The 20,067-nt window shown below is 39.6% G+C and overlaps 1 protein-coding gene across 2 annotated transcripts in view; it reads right to left on the reverse strand.

Annotated features, from left to right (window-relative positions):
• CDK17 (cyclin dependent kinase 17) overlaps positions 1–20,067 on the reverse strand; it is an 83,267-nt gene continuing 63,200 nt past the window's right edge. For both annotated transcript variants that reach the window (XM_072146459.1, XM_072146457.1), the window contains 12 exons: positions 19,992–20,048; positions 19,581–19,695; positions 19,023–19,117; positions 16,901–16,963; positions 15,841–15,964; positions 12,560–12,680; positions 10,878–10,975; positions 8,819–8,924; positions 6,542–6,584; positions 5,741–5,831; positions 5,373–5,450; positions 1–4,022 (listed from right to left, as the gene is read on the reverse strand). In XM_072146459.1, coding sequence (XP_072002560.1) covers positions 3,985–4,022; positions 5,373–5,450; positions 5,741–5,831; positions 6,542–6,584; positions 8,819–8,924; positions 10,878–10,975; positions 12,560–12,680; positions 15,841–15,964; positions 16,901–16,963; positions 19,023–19,117; positions 19,581–19,695; positions 19,992–20,048 — 1,029 coding nt within the window. In that variant the 3' untranslated portion in view covers positions 1–3,984. The remainder of the gene's footprint in view (positions 4,023–5,372; positions 5,451–5,740; positions 5,832–6,541; positions 6,585–8,818; positions 8,925–10,877; positions 10,976–12,559; positions 12,681–15,840; positions 15,965–16,900; positions 16,964–19,022; positions 19,118–19,580; positions 19,696–19,991; positions 20,049–20,067) is intronic.

Raw genomic sequence — 20,067 nt, forward strand, 5'->3', positions numbered from 1 at the left:
TCAAATATTAAGAACCAGTTTATTTTTTTTCCAACCTGGACAATTTTATAAAACACCGTAGAAATCAGCACCAGGGGGCCAGGAGTAGAAACCAAAAACATAACTGAACATATTCCTGCGTTGTACAAGAAATTCAGATGGAAGGAAAGTGCCTTACAACAAAGAAATATTTGTCCCCCATTAGATTCCAAACAAGACTATTGTAATCCACGGAATATTTATACTTCATAAAAGTACAATATTAATACAAGTTTGTCAGTTTTAAATCAACAGCAGTTTGTTAGATCTACCGATTGGTTTCAGAATTTTATGCAAAGTAGTAGTGGTCCAAAATTCACTGCTATTTAACATGAACTTGATGCTTTCTTTATATAAAAAAAAAAAAAGCTGAAATTAAAAACAGAAGTCCCATATCATATCGGTTATATCAACAAAACAACCCACATGTTCCACAATCACTATTCACAAATAAAATTAACAAAAATAGTCTGGGGATAAGGTCACATAATACTGTTAAATTACCTAAAAGTCTCATCACCCAGAAGAGCAGATCCCTGAATGCTCTACAGCCATACAGTCCATTCACCAGCTTGTTTCTCAAGAGTTACAGTTTCATTTATATGTAGGGAAAAAAACAAAGGGAAAATGTATGATGCAGCTGAGCTCAATACTTCATTAAAAGGAACACAAATGACCCCACTGGCTCCCGGCCACGACGTATGCTACACCGATGGCCAGGTTGTATGCACCTTGTATGCTCAAGAGCAACTTCTGCCTTCTTCCATCTATGGTATGGTGGGAAATATGTCACATTTTTACGGATAGAAGTAATGTCCATTGAAATGGATGTAGCTGTAGCCGAAATGGTAAAAGCAGCATATAGCCAAAAAAAATCAAATGGGCATAACTTTGGGTGTGTTCCCTTTTACCTAGTTCTTTTTGGACTACTGTTAAGAACACAAGGGAAATCTGGATGAATTATCTAATGCCACGCATGTCCTCAGGGTCAGAGACGCCTTTATTTTCATTAAGATTGTAGCCCCCCCCCCCCCCCCCACAATGCAGTACTGTCTCTTTAGAAGAGGTCCCAGGAGCACTTTCGCCCAGCCTCAACCCCCTTGGTTGAGTCTCATATTGAGTCTCACATTCAGACTTCACAATATTTTAGTAACGCCACCAACCCTTTCCACAAGGCCTTGGATTTTCTGGATATCATTAAAAGGGTTTTCTGAGATGTTTGACTTGTTTTGAGATGCATATAATCCAAGATCATGCACCACGTTTAACCCCTTTTTTTAAGTAACCATGGTTCTTCGGCAAGCATCACTTCCTCTTCATGGGCCACAGAGGTTACGTATCCATGCTACAATTTCAAACAAATTGGATTACGGTAAGTAGCAATACCATGGGCAAAGTGTACACAGCAACTACCACTTATTAAACCGCTGATTCCAATGCAAAGTATAGGTCATGAGCATCATCCTCCCCTGAAACCACTTTAACCATTCATAGGGGGGAGATTTAGAAGACCAGAATCTATCATGCAGCTCTTCATTACTATAATACTGTACAGAGTGCCCTAATGCCACAAAAGTTCATCTCCCACCATCTTCTGCTACTGCCACCCACTAATCATTTTTAATAAGAATGTATTTGGGACTCAAATGCAATGCAATCTTTTTCAATAAAGAACATGATATTTACATTTGACTTTCAGTATGGAATCCAGAATTAAAGTTTCGCAAATGACATGACCATCACCACAAACGGACTGCTTGTGTAAGAGATGAGAAATGATGAGATAAGCTTGGTGTGCGTCAGTGGAACTGCAGGTGCTTTCACCATGAAAACAAGACACTACCCATCATTTATTTCTCATGGCGGCAGCGTCCCCAAGAATCTTGCATCGGAGTTGAGTGCCAAGTACTTTCTTACGACATACATGTTTACAGGGGATTTTAGGATCAACACTTCATTTTTCTTTTTTTAAGTTTGTAAACCACTCCCTGCCCTAGCATGTTTAACCCAATTCTAAAAAATGAATTATTTTTTCCCTCTTACTATGATCCCTGCAATTTGCTTTCATCCCGAGACTACAATTCCCACGTAGCCTTGCACAGCAGGCTGTGTACAGCTATCTTCTCACTCCCTCGCAGATAGCGACAGCTATAGCACAGAATCAAGTCAGCTCCTCAATTCTGCCTTCCTGCACGATGTAATAATTTATGGAAAGTAGAAATTGGTCAGAACTGACATCTTTCTCAAGTCCCCCGCACCCGCTTTGTAATTTTTCCTTCCTTTTTTCCCAGCTTTACTACATCCCAAGGAAGTTAGAGCAAAGACTCGTACAATGTCTGTGACATGAAATGAAGTATCAGGGAAAGCAAACAATTGTCATATTTACTAGGTTAAAGTATCTTCTGTGTTATGGACCCCAATTTTGACTTTTGTCAGGGTAGTCCCTGCAACCTTTTAATTCTACTTTTTAAAACTGGTCCGAAACTGAAGGTTGTCACTACTTGTGCACATAGGCAGATTTAAATATGATTATCAGTGTAACTAAACTTGTTCTCATCTGTTCTGTGCATTTTTATAATCTCAATTATCCCTATTGGAGGAGATTACTCATAATGCAGTCTGATAAAAAAAGAAAATGATTTTTCACTAAAGTAACAGCATAGTGGAAGGATATATCAATTACTGACTATGTGGGGTCTACAGTTAAGTACACAGCTCCATCACAGTCTCCATTGTGTCCTCCATTTGCTGATATCTTTGATTGGTGGGGTCATAACATTAGAAGCCAAGAATAACCCCTCAAATACCAGATTTAGCTTTGTCACATGTACAACAACAGGGAAACAAAATATGAAAAGCAAGTAAAGGTGTGGTAAATGAGCAGTGATTTGAGGGTTACTATATACACTACAAAGGTTGTTAGTCCCATTACAAAGAGAAGGGGAAAGATTTTCCAATACTATCTTGTAGTTAGTAGTGTAAACTTAGGACAGTCAAGAAAGATAAATTTGGTGTATATTTACTCATGTTCGCCTACGTTTGGGCCACAATTTTGAAGCACGGTTCATTTCTATCCCTTCTTATACAAACTCCCAATAAATTAACACCGGTTTTGTGGCATTATTAAGCCAGAATTTTGGCATATTTAGCCCTTTCCTCTCCCCAATGCACAAATAGATCCATAATCCCGTTTAGACATGTGACATGTCTTAACAACACAGCCATACAAAACATCATGTGTGCTAGAGGTACATTACAGTCAGTCATTCTAGATCATTATTACAAGGGGCTCATCATAAACCCTATGAGATTTGCTGGTGACCTATTTTATTCCTACCTTAGTAAAATATTGATCTCTGTTCTATACTATAATTATTTTTCTTTTCTGTGGAATAAGACGATCAAATGGAACTTCAAATGGTCCACTAGGTTTCAAGGCCAAGCAAAGCAGAATAGTGTTAATGGAAACATTACCATTTAATAAAAATAAACTAAAACAAGAGAAAAATAATAAAACAAAAATGTTGGGTTTAAAAAAAAAACAAAAAAAAAAAACAATGATCCATTCACAGATTCTCAAGCCACTGCAACTTCTTCAGGAATTGAACTGTTTGTTGTGGTAAGTCTTCAGACAGTAGTCATTTAGCAGCAATGATTCGGCAATAAATAACGACGCATTGGGTCTCAGTCCTGCACGAGAATTGCAGCTACAGTCACATCGACAGCTGTAACCTACTGGCTCTAACAGCAGAGGAGACCTCAAAACCGACTGTACAAGCTTCGTCACACTGTGACAACAAATATATATATAGATATATTAAAAAAGGAGGGAAGAAAATAAAAAGGAAAATTGCAGGTCTGAAATAAAACGACTCTACTGTCAGTAGGTCAGTGATGACAAACAGTCCATAGTCCACCCTAAGTAAGAGTCGCCACCAAAAGCTTCTGATCTTGGTATGAAACATCTTAAAAGAGCATGCTCTGTCTTCTGTTCTTGCCGTGCCCTACAAACAAGACAGGAAGACAAATAACCATTACTGTCTGATAATAGGACGGATGAATCAGTATACAGGATATAACATTTGTCATTTTTGTTTGTAGTATGGGACGTATGAGAGCTCATTTTGTGCAGGAGGAGATGCACGTTACATTTTTGGGAGTCTATAGCTCATTGATGGGATTTTATAACCCCTTACCATAAAAAGAATGTTATCTTTATTCTCTGGGTCTCTATGATATCTCATTTACATAGGTTTTTAATGTTTGCCCAATTTAACTGAATAAAGGCTAATTTAGAGAAAATCTCATTTCCATTTTTTCATTGCATCATTTTTTATTTTCCTGTTGACACGGCAGGTTGAGGATTTATTTTTTGCAATAAGAGTTGTTCCAATTTGAGGGCATATAACTTTTTTTGCTCACTTTTGAAAGCATAATTTTGGAAAGGGATCCGTTGTAAAATCACTGCATTCACTGTGTGGGTCCAACAATGCTTCTGATTTACTGTACAGATTGTTAACGGAAGCACCGATACCAAATGTATGGTATATATAGATGATCGATATAGAGATGTCTAATTGTGTGTGTTAACTCATGGATAAACCAGGTCAAAATGATACATATGACCCGATTTATCCATCAGTTAACACACACAATTAGAGGCATCTCCGATGGCGGTTACAGGAGGGTGTCATATATAGCTGACACCCGCAGCTTCTGGCATCGGCTCTGCTTGCGGTTCGTGGGATGTGACTTCCTGCAGCGCAGTACTATTTCATCCTTTTGCTGGAAGGGGTTTATTTCATTTTATTTTGTCAAACATTTGGAGGAAATATGAAAAATTATATATTTTTTTTTAAATTTCTCACAGATGGCCACTTCAGCCCATGAAAGAGTAGGGACAGGAGCCGTCACCGTATACTATGCTGAAGGAAGTGTGTGGAAATGTCATGATGGGGCGGAAGCCAGTGTCCTACTCTGGCAGATGCACGGTTATAGCCATCTGTACGGCACTACTCTCCATAGATCATCACACAACCATATAATGTCTCCTTCACTGTACTCCTGGTATCAGGAGAACATTATCAGTACCTTCAAAACTTTCCCCAATCAAGACATCATTAAGGTTGTATTGATACAGAATGCAGATAATGCTCCTTTTGGTGGCAAACAAAATATATTCTTTATTTATTGATATTTGTGTATAACAATTTGGTGAACAGTGAGGAAATCTACCTGGCAATGCATTTACTAAAAAGTCCTGTATCAAGAGATGTTGATACACCGGGGCTTAACCTTTTTCGTGTACAAGGTAGGCAAGATGCAAGACACAAGGATATAAAATAACCGCGCACCTGCTTCTGGATAGGAAGAATTTCGAAAACCGGGATCCTTTTGCAGCTGGATATCCTTAAGACTGAATATTGATATATCTGAAAAGGTGAAGTAACAGAAAAGCAGCTTAAAACACAAGCTATAAAGAGCTTTACAACCCTGTATCCTGCATTACAATATACAGTTGCAAAATCTAATTTTGTGGATATTGTTTATGGATCTACAGAGCAGATTTGTGTGGATGGCAGTATTGTATTGGCATTATTACTGTACTATGCCTCAATTACATTATGAAGTAGGTAGCAAGCAGAAGTACTCTGTAGGTAAGTGGCCCTAGAAGTCACTCAGAAATAAGTATCACAGAGATGAGAAATGCTGGGATAATTACTTTCTGGTAAGCTGTGTATTTTCGTCCCCAGACTTCTGAAGTATGCATGTTTCATTGCGTCTTCTGCTGAAATCCTCTTCTTAGACTCGTACTGCAAGATAAAAATAAATGTCTTTCAGGAGGCACTGTGCCCACAGCATACAACCAGATGGCAGTGTCTCTAGATGCTAATGTTTGGTCATGCAAAAAAGGCTTTACTAAAAAAGAAAACCAACATTTGTGCCTCCAATACCTCAGGACCAATACTGTGAGCACACAGCATCCATGGACAAAGTTATGATAGCTTCATTTCACGCAGGCATGGTTTTATTCCGGCTGGGAAAATGCCATGTTCATTTCCAAACAAAGCATATGGCAAAACTAGCGAAAGTGCCGGCAAAACTCAACAAACCAAACATGCACAGCTATGGAGAACACAAAATGTGCAAAAGCCTGCAAAATTCTGAAGCAAGCAAAATACAGGACATCCCAGTTATTATCTTTATAGACTTATGCAACATTGGTCTTTATACTGTGCCAAGAATACATTGCATTAGCAGTGGTATTACAGATACAGAGCTCTGAGCATGGACACTGCAGTATGGTACGTTACATTGTTTAGTGAAGCCATCTTTATTGTTCCTCATGAGTAAAATAAAATATTAGAAAAAAACTCAATACAAAAATATGGAAGCCAAGAATAAGATTAGGGATGCAGCAGTGTTTATGTACATCAGGCTCAGGTGTATTCGGAGCCCTGTAGCATACTTTAGCAGCAGCTCGACTATACTATACGCTTCATCCTATAGAACAATACTGTACCTGAAGAAACCTGGTTAACAGCTCAATTCCTTCAGAGTCTAACCTGAAAGACATGGAGAGAATGTTAGACAATAAAACACATCCAAAAATAATAGAAAAAAGAAATGAGAAGAGAAACCACAAATGGGGCTGGCAACACCATATGTAGTAACTACGCTATTATGAACTTCAAATACCCGGCACATAAAATATATCACCAAACAACTCGAGAAAGAATGTGTCATACAGGTGTATGGAAAAATAAAAGCGCTTTTATTCCAATAAAATAATAAAACCAATTAAAAACAAGATGAACAAACACCCGACTATAGCAGGGACTGAACATATGATAGTGTTAGTACCACTGCAGATGCCCTGAAACCCCCAATGTAGGTCCAATCAAAAATATATCTGGCCACTGGTAAGGAGATAATGTATATAATTATGAACCACAATAAGTATCAGAAAACAATATATAGAAAAAGAATGAAATGCAAAGCCCACCAGAACAGGCTAGATGCTGCTCAAATCTAAGCATAATAAAAATACCCCTAAAAAGACAAATGCAAAGATTGAGTACACGTGGGCCAAGAAGGTATGGACTAGCATAACCTATAGCCACCAAAATGCAGACCTACATACAGGGGGCAGGCAGAAGCCAAGTGGGCTGTTTTTTTTAATCGGGCCTACATTGGGGGTTTCAGTTCATCTTTAGTGGTACCAACAGTCCCTGCTTGTTATAGTCCGGTGTTTGTTCACCTTTTTAATTGGTTTCATAATTGTCTGCTGCAATGTGCATATATTGAAATAAACAAGCTTATTTTTTCATCCGCATGTATTCCACATAGATGAGAAGAGATTCCTGCACACAGCGCCACATGTTTAGCCCCTAAGGAGGACTGTGGTGACCAGTGACACTTATAGCAGCAGCTATTCAGTGCGAGTAGCAGCAGAGGAAGTCTTTTCAATGCTCGTGGATCAAATGAAGATGTAAAATAAAGGAAATATATTCTAGATCAAGCTGGTTATTTGCCACGGCGACACTTTGGTCACAAAAACCTGTCCAATATATACGGTCTAATAAAATGTATATGGCTTCTGCCAAAATCTATTTTTCTCTGGTCAAAGCGACACATAATATAATTTTACTTTAGATGATGCACTTAGAAATTCACATTGCTGTTGAGGGTCCCATTTGGTTTCCCTTTGGACTATTCTGTAATTTCTGACAGCAGGAGTATCCAGCAATGCTCTGCCAATCAAAATGACAGAGACCAAGGAGGTCTTATAATGGATTCCGCAAGGCACAGTGGTTTCAATTACAGAGAGAAAATAGCTGTACAGAGGTAACACTTCTCACAGCTGATGAGATACAACGGCATCTAATTCAGATAATCCTGTGTGAGCCGGGTCATCAGCAGAACAGCGTTAAGGCTATAACACATGACTGGGTCTTTGGTCCATGTGGATTAACGAACAAACACTGTGGCAGGGACAGGACTACAAGAATCATAGTGATATTTAATAGAGCAACAGCAGAACCTGCAGAACAACAGCGCCAAACTGTAAACATGACGCAGTTGTTCTGAGATTTTTCTGCCACTCCGTGCATCATAACAATGACACTAAGAGTCTCGGTCCCCAGCACAGACTTGGGTCCATGCAATCCGAACAATACACATTCTATAGGGGTCATTTATCTTTTCCCTCCATTGGTGTTTTTGCGCCTTTATACTGCGTATTTGCTGTTTTGCGCCTATTTTGCGTTTTTTACGGCATGTTAGACCTCAATTTGCTGTGTGTTGTTGCGCCTATTTGTCATTATATTGTGCCTCTTTCCCAAAGTTTGCGCCCGATTTATTATACTATTGCACCTGTATGGGCGTAAATGATTGAGAAAGGCAATGGTATGATTTGCGCTTTTGTAAAAATCTGCACAAAAAACACCTGCATTTAACATAAGCCCAAAATGACAAAGTCAAATTAGGTGCAAAAAATACTCACAACAGGCGCAAAAAGAGCACAGAGAAGTGGGAAATAAGAGAAATGATCCCCTATATTTGCTAAAACACACATCTGCATGCTCCCCTAATTCCAGTGTCTAGGTATGAGCCTGCATTAAAGGGAGACAACTCTCAGCTGGAAAAAGGAATAGGCTGATTTTCCTAAAAATCAAATAGGCTACTCAAGGGGTTTCCCCCCAAAACAAGGGACCATTGATTTACTAAAGCCTCTAACATAAAACACTATTACAGACGGGGATTACAAAGATTTCCTAACTGTGAGGTCCTGCAATACCTTGGAGCATGATTGATAAGAGGCTGAGGCTTATACTTTGGAAAATTGTAGTTCCGAAACTCATCATTAGAAGAAACCCCTGTCCAGGTTTCTTCAGTTGGAGTGCCTGAAAAACAAGGTGAAAATTATATGAAGGGGTGTTTTTCCATATAGCAATCACTACATTTACAACACAATAGACAATGCAATACAGAATAACATCTCTATAAAAAATATATATTACTGCCTCCACTACTGGCCATAACTCATGTCACAGCTTATTCACACCTTCTATCTACAGAGAGACCTCCTCATAGACCTCAGCGAGTCGGCTCGGGACTATTGCTGCTCTATGATGCTAACAAACCTTGCACCTGTGTGACCAAGGTCAGATTTCTCTCCACTGGAATTAAACAATGAAGCGTCCAATAAAATCACAGCAAGCAGTGATGAATTGATACAGAAAGTATATTGGATAATTTTCATAATACAAAAGAAAAAAAAAACACAACTGAAGCGGGAATACCTCTCTAAAGCTACATTCACATTGACGTGTGCCTGCCATACCGTGGCACGGCGGTGCTGGGAAGAGGAGGAGAGGGTGAGCGCCATGCGCCCATTGCCGTCTGTTGGGGGGGGGGGGGGGGCTATATATGCCATATATACATTGGCCGTATATACGTCCCCCATACAGCAGTGCGAATGCAGCCTAACTGCTGAAAGTCCAAAACTAAACAAGTAAATGCGCATCTACTTGTATCTGAACAGAATTCCATAATCCTCTAGATTAAAGGAGTCTTCCCATGAAAGAAAGATCTCAAACTTTAACCCTCTAGTAATGTTTACACAATAAAGATAATTTAAACCCCCTACTTAAAAATGTAAATCACTTTTATTGCCCTTTTTGCGCCCATCACTCACTGATGGTCATTGTAAAATTCCAGAGTGTGGGCGGGGACTCTCTAAGCAGACATTTCAGGAATCCTCCGTGCTAAGAGATGCTGTGAGCTTACAATGTGCTTAGATTATCAGTGAACAGGGTTTAACTACACTTTTACTTAGCTTCTGAACATTCACTAGTATCTGACACATAGAAAACGGGAGTTGATGAGATATTACACACAATAACACCCATTTCTGCTAACTGGCCTATAACACACAAAATCAGCTCTGCTATTTGTCTCCCAAATAAAGACAGATGATCTGTCTGTAGTTTATCGAGGAAGTCTCTGCACAATGCTGCTTGCCGACAGGAAGTGCCTGTGTCTGACCTTGTCTTGTAATGTAAGGGGGAGAAGCAAGAGGCAGAGAGCACTGCAGCTGTGCAGACAAGAGGTTATTGATGAGACGAATCCAACCATAGTTGGAAGATTTACGGTCATATCCAGGGAAAACCAGATTTGTAAACACCAGTACTGATAGAGACATATATTTGTGAAATGCTGTATTTTTGTTAAGCGAATTAGAGAATGCGCTATTTTGTTATCCTGAGTATATTTAAGAATCTTGTCTACCTGGGAATACCACTAAGTCTCATTTCCTTTCTACAGAATAGGGAATATATGAATCCTGAACCTCTCATGAGAAAAGGTGGATTAAAAAAAAGCTATATTAACTGGGCACAAATGTGCCAACACTGAAAAAAGCATGCATGTATTGATAGTAACAAGTTACATGTACAGTAATTGTTAAGCCCCATATACAGATTCAGAAGACCTTGTCCACAACTGTGATCATAAGCTGGTAACAGCAATATCCCATAGACTGGCTGCATAAGGCCATGCACAATGGTATAATAAAATATGTATGGCACAAGCAGACGTTGTCTATTTTGGCTCTGAGGATCTGCATATGGTCTGCCTTCATCTTTCAGCAATTACTGAAAATATCCTCCTGGATAAAAGATCCGGTTCAGTGATGATTGATCCTTGAAGGCCAACTTTGAAATAGAGACCATTAGCATTATGGCTAAAGAACCAACTACAAAATGTAGTTAACACTGCAGCGAGACAAGGCCACAGCTCAAAGGAGCCCGAAAATAAACACTCCTCAATGTTCAAGTAAAAATTGAGATATTTACCTAGAAGTCTGAAAATTAGGTGCAGCTCATCTTCTACTGTGGAACCTGGAAAAAGTGGCCTTCCTGAAGCCATTTCAAAAAATATACATCCGACACCCCTTTAAGAAAAAAGCCATAAAAGAAACACATTTCAACAACAGTATTCCAATAGAAAATATAGATTTAGGCAAATCACAAGATCTGTGTCATTTAGATTCTACATGGCATATGGCCAGCAACAAATCAAGGCTTAAAAAAAAAAAAAAAATCATAAATATGCTCTATATTTGAAAAGGGTAATTTTGGTGAATTTGGTTCAGATAAGACACGTCTTCATTTGTGCATGAATGGCTTCCCAATGACTGCAATGGGAGATGGACTTCAGCATAGATTTTTCAAAAGGAAGATCAGTGTCAAAATATGCAGTATAAACACACAGGGTATCAGGGAGGAAAAGAGGGGACCTCTACAGATAAGGGTCAAGTTTTGGCTTCCATGTAAATAAAACAAGATTTTAATCTTAACAGATTTCCCAAAAAAATACAGTATTTTTATGGCTTAAATGAATCAGTTTACTAAAATGGATGTTTTGTTTTTCCATTAGTGTCAGTAAATTCTCTGCTTAGGCCACTAGAAGTTCTAAAATGTAAAATCAGAGCATGCTCGAAAGAGCAGATGGATAACGGATGGAACAAATGGATAAAATAAAAGGTCATCCGTTTTACAAAGGAAATAATGTAAGACTTATGAGGGAAAGGAGTCTTACATTAGCCTTCTGTTACTTCTAAAATAAAATATGCTCAGCCATTTGCATCTATCAGTTGAAATAATGGAAGGCCTAATGGTAGAGACACCATTGTAGGTCCATTGAAATAATCGGATAAAAAAAAATTGATCATATTATTCAGATTCATCAGATTTTAAATGAAACTGCAAAACTGAAGTCAGAACGCAGATGGGTACTGAAGTATCTGCATTGTAACAGACTATAGGCTCATAGTGTATTGGCCGCATTGTGTGAAAGCAGGAGGGAGCATTATGATCGGCGCACAATGCAGTTGTGATTAAATTGTTCTCGTATTCTGATGCAAAAGATATAATAATCCCCTCCATCTGTCCACACCTACCAATTCAGTGAATAAAGAGGAGACAGGTAAAAGAAAAGTAGCAATGGGCACTGCAGGAATTACACATCTCCCATGCTCAATCTGCTGCTTCATTCAGAGTGCATGCTCTTATAAAATGCGGGGGTCTGAGCAGTTGAACCCCTGCTGATCATATTGCTACCCCCCATCATGTAGATATGGGATAACAACGCTACTAGGCACAAACCTTTAAAAGGAAACCTACCATCAGGAATCTGTCATCAGAAGTCAATCTGATGATAGATTTCTTATGTCTGCCTCTGCCCTAATCTGTAAACCTCATATGATAATTTACATATTACTAAAATAAAGTTTTTAACTGCAGAGGCTACTGGGGCCTGTTCTAGCCTGGACGGGCAGTGATAGCTAAGGCTAGTACACACCCCAGTAGCCTCTGCAGCTAAAAACTGCAGGGTAGAGGCATGCAGGAGGAATCTACCATCAGATTGACTTCTGATTCCTCAGGGAAGGATTCCTTTATAGCTCATACAAATTTATTTTTGAGGTCACATTTGTTTATATGTGTTTAACAATAAATTCATGTAAGCAAGTACTTACCACATGTCAATTTGTGTTGAATATTCAGAAGAGCCAAGAAGGACATCTGGAGGCCTATACCATAACGTAACCACTTCATTTGAGTAGGTTTTAGTTGGAACAGATTTTGCTCTCGCCAAACCTTTATTTTAAATAAACAAAAATAATAGCAAAGTCACAACATATAGTTTATTGTGCATCAATAACAACCAATGCCTAAAAGCCCCAAAGCCTTCTTGTAAATTCCACGTCTATAACTGCTCCAATGCTTAAAGGAATTTTTGTCTTCCATAGAGCTTAACTTGCTATGTGTGAACAAGGGGAAAGGTAGTGCTAAAATGCATCACCTTACTCATTGAAGAATCCAATGAACCTCTTAGGGTGCAGTCACAAGTGGCGCTTTACACATGCGTTTCAAGAAGCAAATCTCTCTTCAGCTGTTGCAAAGAGTTTTGAAACCGTGTATTAAATGCCACATTTCATCTTAAAGAATTTATGGAAAATTCTAAGTATATAGGTCAGTGTTGCCTTCTGTGTGTATGTGACAGGCACTGCAATCTTATATGAACATTAAATAAGGATTTGGAAAATGTTATCCGAATTGGCCATCAGCCCCCATGATAGAAGACCATCTTGAGAACCAGGGTGAGAAGTCATAAAAATCTGAAAAGTCCCAGATTTATAAATTTAAAAAAAAAAAAGGAATTTCCCTTTAATTTTTAAAACTTTGTCGCTGTATCTTTAATATATGCAGCCATTTGTATTAACATTCTGTCCTTTTCTAATGTCAACCACTTTTCTTAGTGCAAAGGACAGGGGAGGACACCGCGCGCTTCATTTCAGCAAATCATTTTCAACAACTGTCATTACTGTTATGTAACCGAAACTTTGTGTCCGCAATATAAAATTATCCATGTTCAATTCAATCAACTGCAATAATATGTGTCATCATAGTCCATTTCATGCTCATTGTTTAGACAGTAACCACCCCCTAGCATCGGTGTGAGTTAAAATGAGCTTACTGATATGCACGCTAGACCAAAGAATACACTAAAATGAGCATCCTAAGCATCTTCTGCCCACAGATGTTCAGATAATCACTGGACTTGGAGCTTAAGAAAAGGACAAAGAAACAAATCTCCAAATTAAATCCGGAGGAAAGTAAGGGCTGTTAAATGCAGTCTAATGCCCTAGAAATCCTTTCTAGAGGAAGTAAAAATCTTACATGACCTATAACCAATGCATGGGCACATGCTTCAACATGTCACTGGAGAAGAGTCAGGGGTTACAGACTTAATGATTAAGAAGGGCTACTTTGCCTCATGAGTTTTGTAATGTGTGTGGGGGGCAGAATATCAGGTAATTTGCCAACATACATCTGTTAGAAGTTTTGCATTGCTTTCTTGAAATTTAAAGTGAATAATTGTCCTTTAGGTCTTCAGCTGCCATTCCTGTTCATATGTAGATGTGATCCTAACTGTCCCTGACCAATCTACCTACCTTCCAGGACCTTGTGATAGTCAAAATAAAAACTTAAGGTCCCGGAAACGCAATTGGTCATGGAAGGTAGCATCACATGACCTTCCATCGGCAGCCATTTAAGGCCAGGAATGGCAGCTGATGATATATATAAACATTTCTGAACCAGGGGCTTTACTTTACATAAGTAACCCAATATCTTTCCCCACACACTATTAACACACATTACAATAAACATGAAGTAAAGTGGCCAACCCCTTGGTTTCTCTCCTTCAAAGATTAATTTATTTATAAACTTGTTAAGTGAAGGAGCAAAGGACATGCATACAACGATAATAGGCAAAAGCAATTAATCCAGTTCAAGCGTAACATGTCAAGGAGTAGATACAAAAGCTAAACCAAAATAACACTAAAAGCCAACATTTTACATAGCATAGGCAAGGCGCTTAAAGAGGACCTGTCACCCTGGAGCCCCTCCCATAATCCTCCCCCCAGCCCCTTTCTCCCTAGCCATTTTTATTTTAAATTTATATGCAGTAAATTTATTTAAACCAATCCAACCTCTTACTAAATAAGAGGTCGGATCATGTATCTGGTGTGCTTGCAGTCGGCGTTATTCATTAGGAGGCGTGCCGACACACCCCAGCACGCCCCTGCCTGTGGTCACATTGTACGAGAAGCCAGCAGCATCGCATCGCTGCCGGCCGGCAATGTGAGTCAGCCAGTCCGGAGAGCAGGCAGCAATGTGATGCTGCCGGCTTCTCCTACAATGTGACCGCTGGCGGGGGCGTGTGTTGTTTAGTAAGAGGTCGGATCAGTTTAAATAAATTTACTGCACATAAATTTTAAATAAAAATGGCTAGGGAGAAAGGGGCTGGGGGGAGGATTATGGGGGGGGGCACATTTGGTGGGTGGGTATTCCAGGGTGACAGGTCCTCTTTAATCAGGTGTTACAGGTTGAAAGCACAAAGTACCAATACAAAATGACAACAGGTCTAGAGGCACTAAACATTGAAGTATCATGCATATTTAGGAGGGCATGGATCCATCCATTTTATGGCCGTAGGAGCCACGAACCTTGTCTCAAGGAGGAAAATCCTTCTAAAACGAGGCCACAGTTCTTCATCTAGTAAACCAGATAGGCATATTGCTCTGGTAAACTCTACAGGGAACTCCACAATATCAGATAATGTGGATATGACTTCTGACTAAAACCTTTGCAATAGTGGAAAATCCCACATCTTTTGCCAAAAGGTCGCAGGGGTGGCCCTATATTCAAGGCGACCAGGATCTGGAATGTGTCCCATTTTAAACAGGAGTGAGATAGCACTGGTGAATGCCATACAATTGAAGGAGTTTATTATTAAAGGCAGGTGACAAATATCGGTGGGACTTCAGAAAATCAGATCTCCTCCTCGCTTAGTGATGGAACCAATGTTCTCCAGTCCTCAAGCGCTCGTTGTACTTATGAATTGCATTTGGCTTGGATAATGATTGAGTAGATGGTAGATATAAGGCTGCTAGGGCCCTTTGAACAAACCACGTCTATTAGAGGGCACAAGAAGAAAAAAAAAAAAAAAAGAGGCGTCGTTGGGGAACTGTGACTGCAGTACATAGCGCAGTGGGAGAAACCTTGTTGTCTGTTGAAAGCTAGAGCCAATTGATCAAAGGATAAGTGTAGAATAACCTGACCATCTCTAAAAGTGGGAGACCCACTGTCTTCACACCATAAGATGCAAGTGACTACCTAATGGATAGCAGAAATCGCTGGTCTTGTGTGAATAGCTAAAATATACAAGATTAATGGAGAGTATTCAACTTACCAAAATCAGCTAACTTCAGCTCTCCCTTTTCGTTGATGAGGAGGTTCTGTGGCTTTAAGTCCCGGTGAAGGACTTTTCTTTTGTGACAATATGCTAACCCTCTTAAAATTTGATACAAAAATATCTAGAGGCAAAAATACAAGAAAGGTTATCAGATATATTTACTACATTTTAAAATCTGAAAAACTTATACTACTCAGCTTAGTGTACATGTAGAATGGTTACAGTATGTAAAAATGATTAAAATAAATGCAGTATGGTCTGAAAAACATGGTCAAAAACTATGCTGTGCAAGTTGTGTCAGGGAGGAGTGTGAAACTGATCTGATAAGAATTTGGCTTAAACGAGTGTTTGTAACCATTTAGCAGAACGAAGATGAGGAAAACACTAATGCATCAGGCTGCCTCCGGCCATTTTCTCTGCACAAAGGACACAACAGCCTGTTGTGCATGTGAGAAAAAAGCATTGACAGGAGATGAATCTAGCACATTAAAAAAAAAAAAAAAATTTGCCATAAAAGATGAGAAAAAAACCCCCCAATATTATCCCAGAAGGTATACAAGCCCTTGTTCCTGCTCGATTTTAAGCTATTATGAGCAAGGCTTGCAACCCTTCTGTTTCATATGACAATGTTTGTGCTCTGTAATGTATATGTAGTTTAATGTAGCTCTGTAATATACATGTAGAAATTTACATGTAACATGTACATTGTAATGTATAGCCCATGATTCGTAAAGTGCTGCAAAATAGGATTGTGCTATACATAGATTTATTATTTCATAGCTTCTAAATAGTGGTAAAAGTGTAAATTGTCACTATCACTGCACAGTATTTCTATATTTTAGCATGCATCTTCCATTTATTGTATGCTACAAATGTATAGTAATAAGGAGAGAATTGCTCCAAACTGGGCCGGAGCATTTCCAAATGGAGCAAGGATTTCTTTAGCAAATTATAAAAATAAACTGATGTAACTTTCTAATGGAGTGGTCAGTAGATTAAGTAAAATCTTGTGGTTATAAAGGCTTTTCTTAGAATAAGATTTCAGGTGTCTCTGTACCTTTACATTGTGTATGCTCATAATGTTCCCACAGTCATCCATATATTGCTTCAAATCTTTGTCCTAGGAAGAAAACCATATAAATCATCAGCCTCTGCAATCAATGAATGTCATGTAAGATTTATAATGACACAATAAACCATAATCCATTATCACCAACAGGAAAACAAATGCCTCAAGCCCCAGTAAAACACTAAGGATCACATTGAAAAGCCTCCATGACTTGATGCCATCAGGGAGTATTATAATGCCCATCACTAATGCTAGCATAAAGGAATGTGCACAATAAAACAGTAGTAGTACAGCTCCGTATACACTCACCGGCCAGTATATTAGGTACACCATGCTAGTAACGGGTTGGACTCCCTTTTGCCTTCAGAACTGACTCAATTCTTTGTGGCATAGATTCAACAAGGTGCTGGAAGCATTCCTCAGATTTTGGTCCATATTGACATGATGGCATCACACAGTTGCCGCAGATTTGTCGGCTGCACATCCATGAGGCGAATCTCCCGTTCCACCACATCCCAAAGATGCTCTATTGCAGTGGTGGAGAACCTATGGTACTGGTGCCAGAGGTGGCACTCGGAGCCCTCTCTGTGGGCACCCAGGCCATCACCAAAGAGGACTCAGGGTATCCATTTGCACTCCCATGCAGCCCAGGGCTTGTCACGCTCAATGCTATTTTAAAGCAACAGCGCTGCCTGGGACTACAGTAGGAGTGAGAAAGTGTGAACAGATCTGAATCATCATTGTACCTCCTCCTCCCGGCACACAAATTCTTCCTGTTCAGGAATTTGTCCTCCTATCTACTGTATTGTATATTGGTGTCCTCAGGATGCTGATACAATGGAAAGCTACAACAGAGCAGGGAACAATAAGTTGATTAAATTTCAATGTTGGCACTTTGTGATAAATAAGTGGGTTTGGTTTGTAGTTTGGGCACTCAGTCTCTAAAAGGTTCGCCATCACTGCTCTATTGGATTGAGATCTGGTGACTGTGGAGGCCATTTGAGTACAGTGAACTCATTGTCATGTTCAAGAAACCAGTCTGAGATGATTCCAGCTTTATGACATGGCGCATTATCCTGCTGAAAGTAGCCATCAGATGTTGGGTACATTGTGGTCATAAAGGGATGGACATGGTCAGCAACAATACTCAGGTAGGCTGTGGCGTTGCAACGATGCTCAATTGGTACCAAGGGGCCCAAAGAGTGCCAAGAAAATATTCCCCACACCATGACACCACCACCACCAGCCTGAACCGTTGATACAAGGCAGGATGGATCCATGCTTTCATGTTGTTGACGCCAAATTCTGACCCTACCATCCGAATGGCGCAGCAGAAATTGAGACTCATCAGACCAGGCAACGTTTTTCCAATCTTCTACTGTCCAAATTGTAGCCTCAGTTTCCTGTTCTTAGCTGGAAGGAGTGGCACCCGATGTGGTCTTCTGCTGCTGTAGCCCATCTGCCTCAAAGTTCGACGTACTGTGCGTTCAGCGATGCTCTTCTGCCTACCTTGGTTGTAACAGGTGGCGATTTGAGTCACTGTTGCCTTTCTATCAGCTCGAACCAGTCTGCCCATTCTCCTCTCACCTCTGGCATCAACAAGGCATTTCCGCCCACAGAGCTGCCGCTCACTGGATGTTTTTTCTTTTTCGGACCATTCTCTGTAAACCCTAGAGATGGTTGTGCGTGAAAATCCCAGTAGATCAGCAGTTTCTGAAATACTCAGACCAGCCCTTCTGGCACCAACAACCATGCCACGTTCAAAGGCACTCAAATCACCTTTCTTCCCCATACTGATGCTCGGTTTGAACTGCAGGAGATTGTCTTGACCATGTCTACATGCCTAAATGCGAATTGCGAGTGTTAACGAGCAGTTGGACAGGTGTACCTAATAAAGTGGCCGGTGAGTGTACATCCTCATCACTGGGTTTTTATAATATTTCACACACATCTGCAGAATCCAGAGACCTGGTCTTGCAAACATGTATGCACATTTTGTAGTTACATTTTGGGTTACGGTACTGGCCGAATAGCTAGATTTTGCTATCACTGGTTTCCATTCATTGATGTACTTGATACATGTATCCACAGGTACACTTTCTATACATACCAGGTATTCAAAGACAAGTGTTAATGATTTGTCTGTATGAACAATATCATGTAAGGTAACAATGTTGGCATGCTTCAGGTCCTTCAATAAAGAGACTGAAAAAGAAAGAAAAAAAAGGGAAGAATATTAAGTGACCTCCTATGGTAGTCATACATTAATGGGGTGTTCACAGCTCCTACACTTATGGTATACATAAATATACATACTCTCAAGAATCCTGTGTATATAATTAAAAGTGCCTGAGATAGGTATACTGAGCCGGTTTATCTATGCAGAAATTGTGAAGTTGGGTCATTGACACCAAATAGTATAAATTATGAAGACCTCAAGCAGTCTACAGAGGGAAGTAATGGGGCTATATCATCTGTACCATATTGTGACCTCAAATCCGCCGTGACAACAGGTCTAATAACCTGAACCAGAATCATTATAGCTCCCTATGATGCCACCAATTTTGGCTTGAATAGAATTTCTTTCCGTATTAAGATCCATAAGTAACCCACATCACAGATGTTTGAATAAACCCAATGGGTACAGGTGAATGATAACATAACCAACCTTCTCTAATAGCCGTGCATGGAGCTCCTTCTTCATGTTCCAATCTGATCTCTTTCAGGGCTACAAGGTTTTCGGTCAACTTACTCCTTCCTTTGAAGACTGTGGCATAAGTACCCTAGAAACAAAGATCTCTGTTATAGAGCATGTTCATAAGTAATGCACTGTGGACTTGTATGGAAATGAGCCACTGCTCTGGTTATCTCACACAGTTCAGTATGTAATGCCAATAAACCCAACTGAGTTCTGCATGGATGTTATAAAACTGTAGCTTGTATAGCACTGCATCATCACAAGAGGCATGACCGCAGTGGAGAAAGAAAAGAAAAATATGACATAAGGAGGTATAATTATTTTATGGCCACGGCTGGAAAAATGCTACATATAGGATTTCCAAGTAAAGGGTTTACTCACCTCTCCTAGCTTCTCCAATTTGACATATGTTTCCATCTTCCCAAACCCAATTTCTGACTGTGAAAAATAGAGAACA

Source organism: Engystomops pustulosus, chromosome 4 (assembly GCF_040894005.1).
Source record: "Engystomops pustulosus chromosome 4, aEngPut4.maternal, whole genome shotgun sequence".
Lineage (NCBI taxonomy): Eukaryota > Metazoa > Chordata > Amphibia > Anura > Leptodactylidae > Engystomops > Engystomops pustulosus.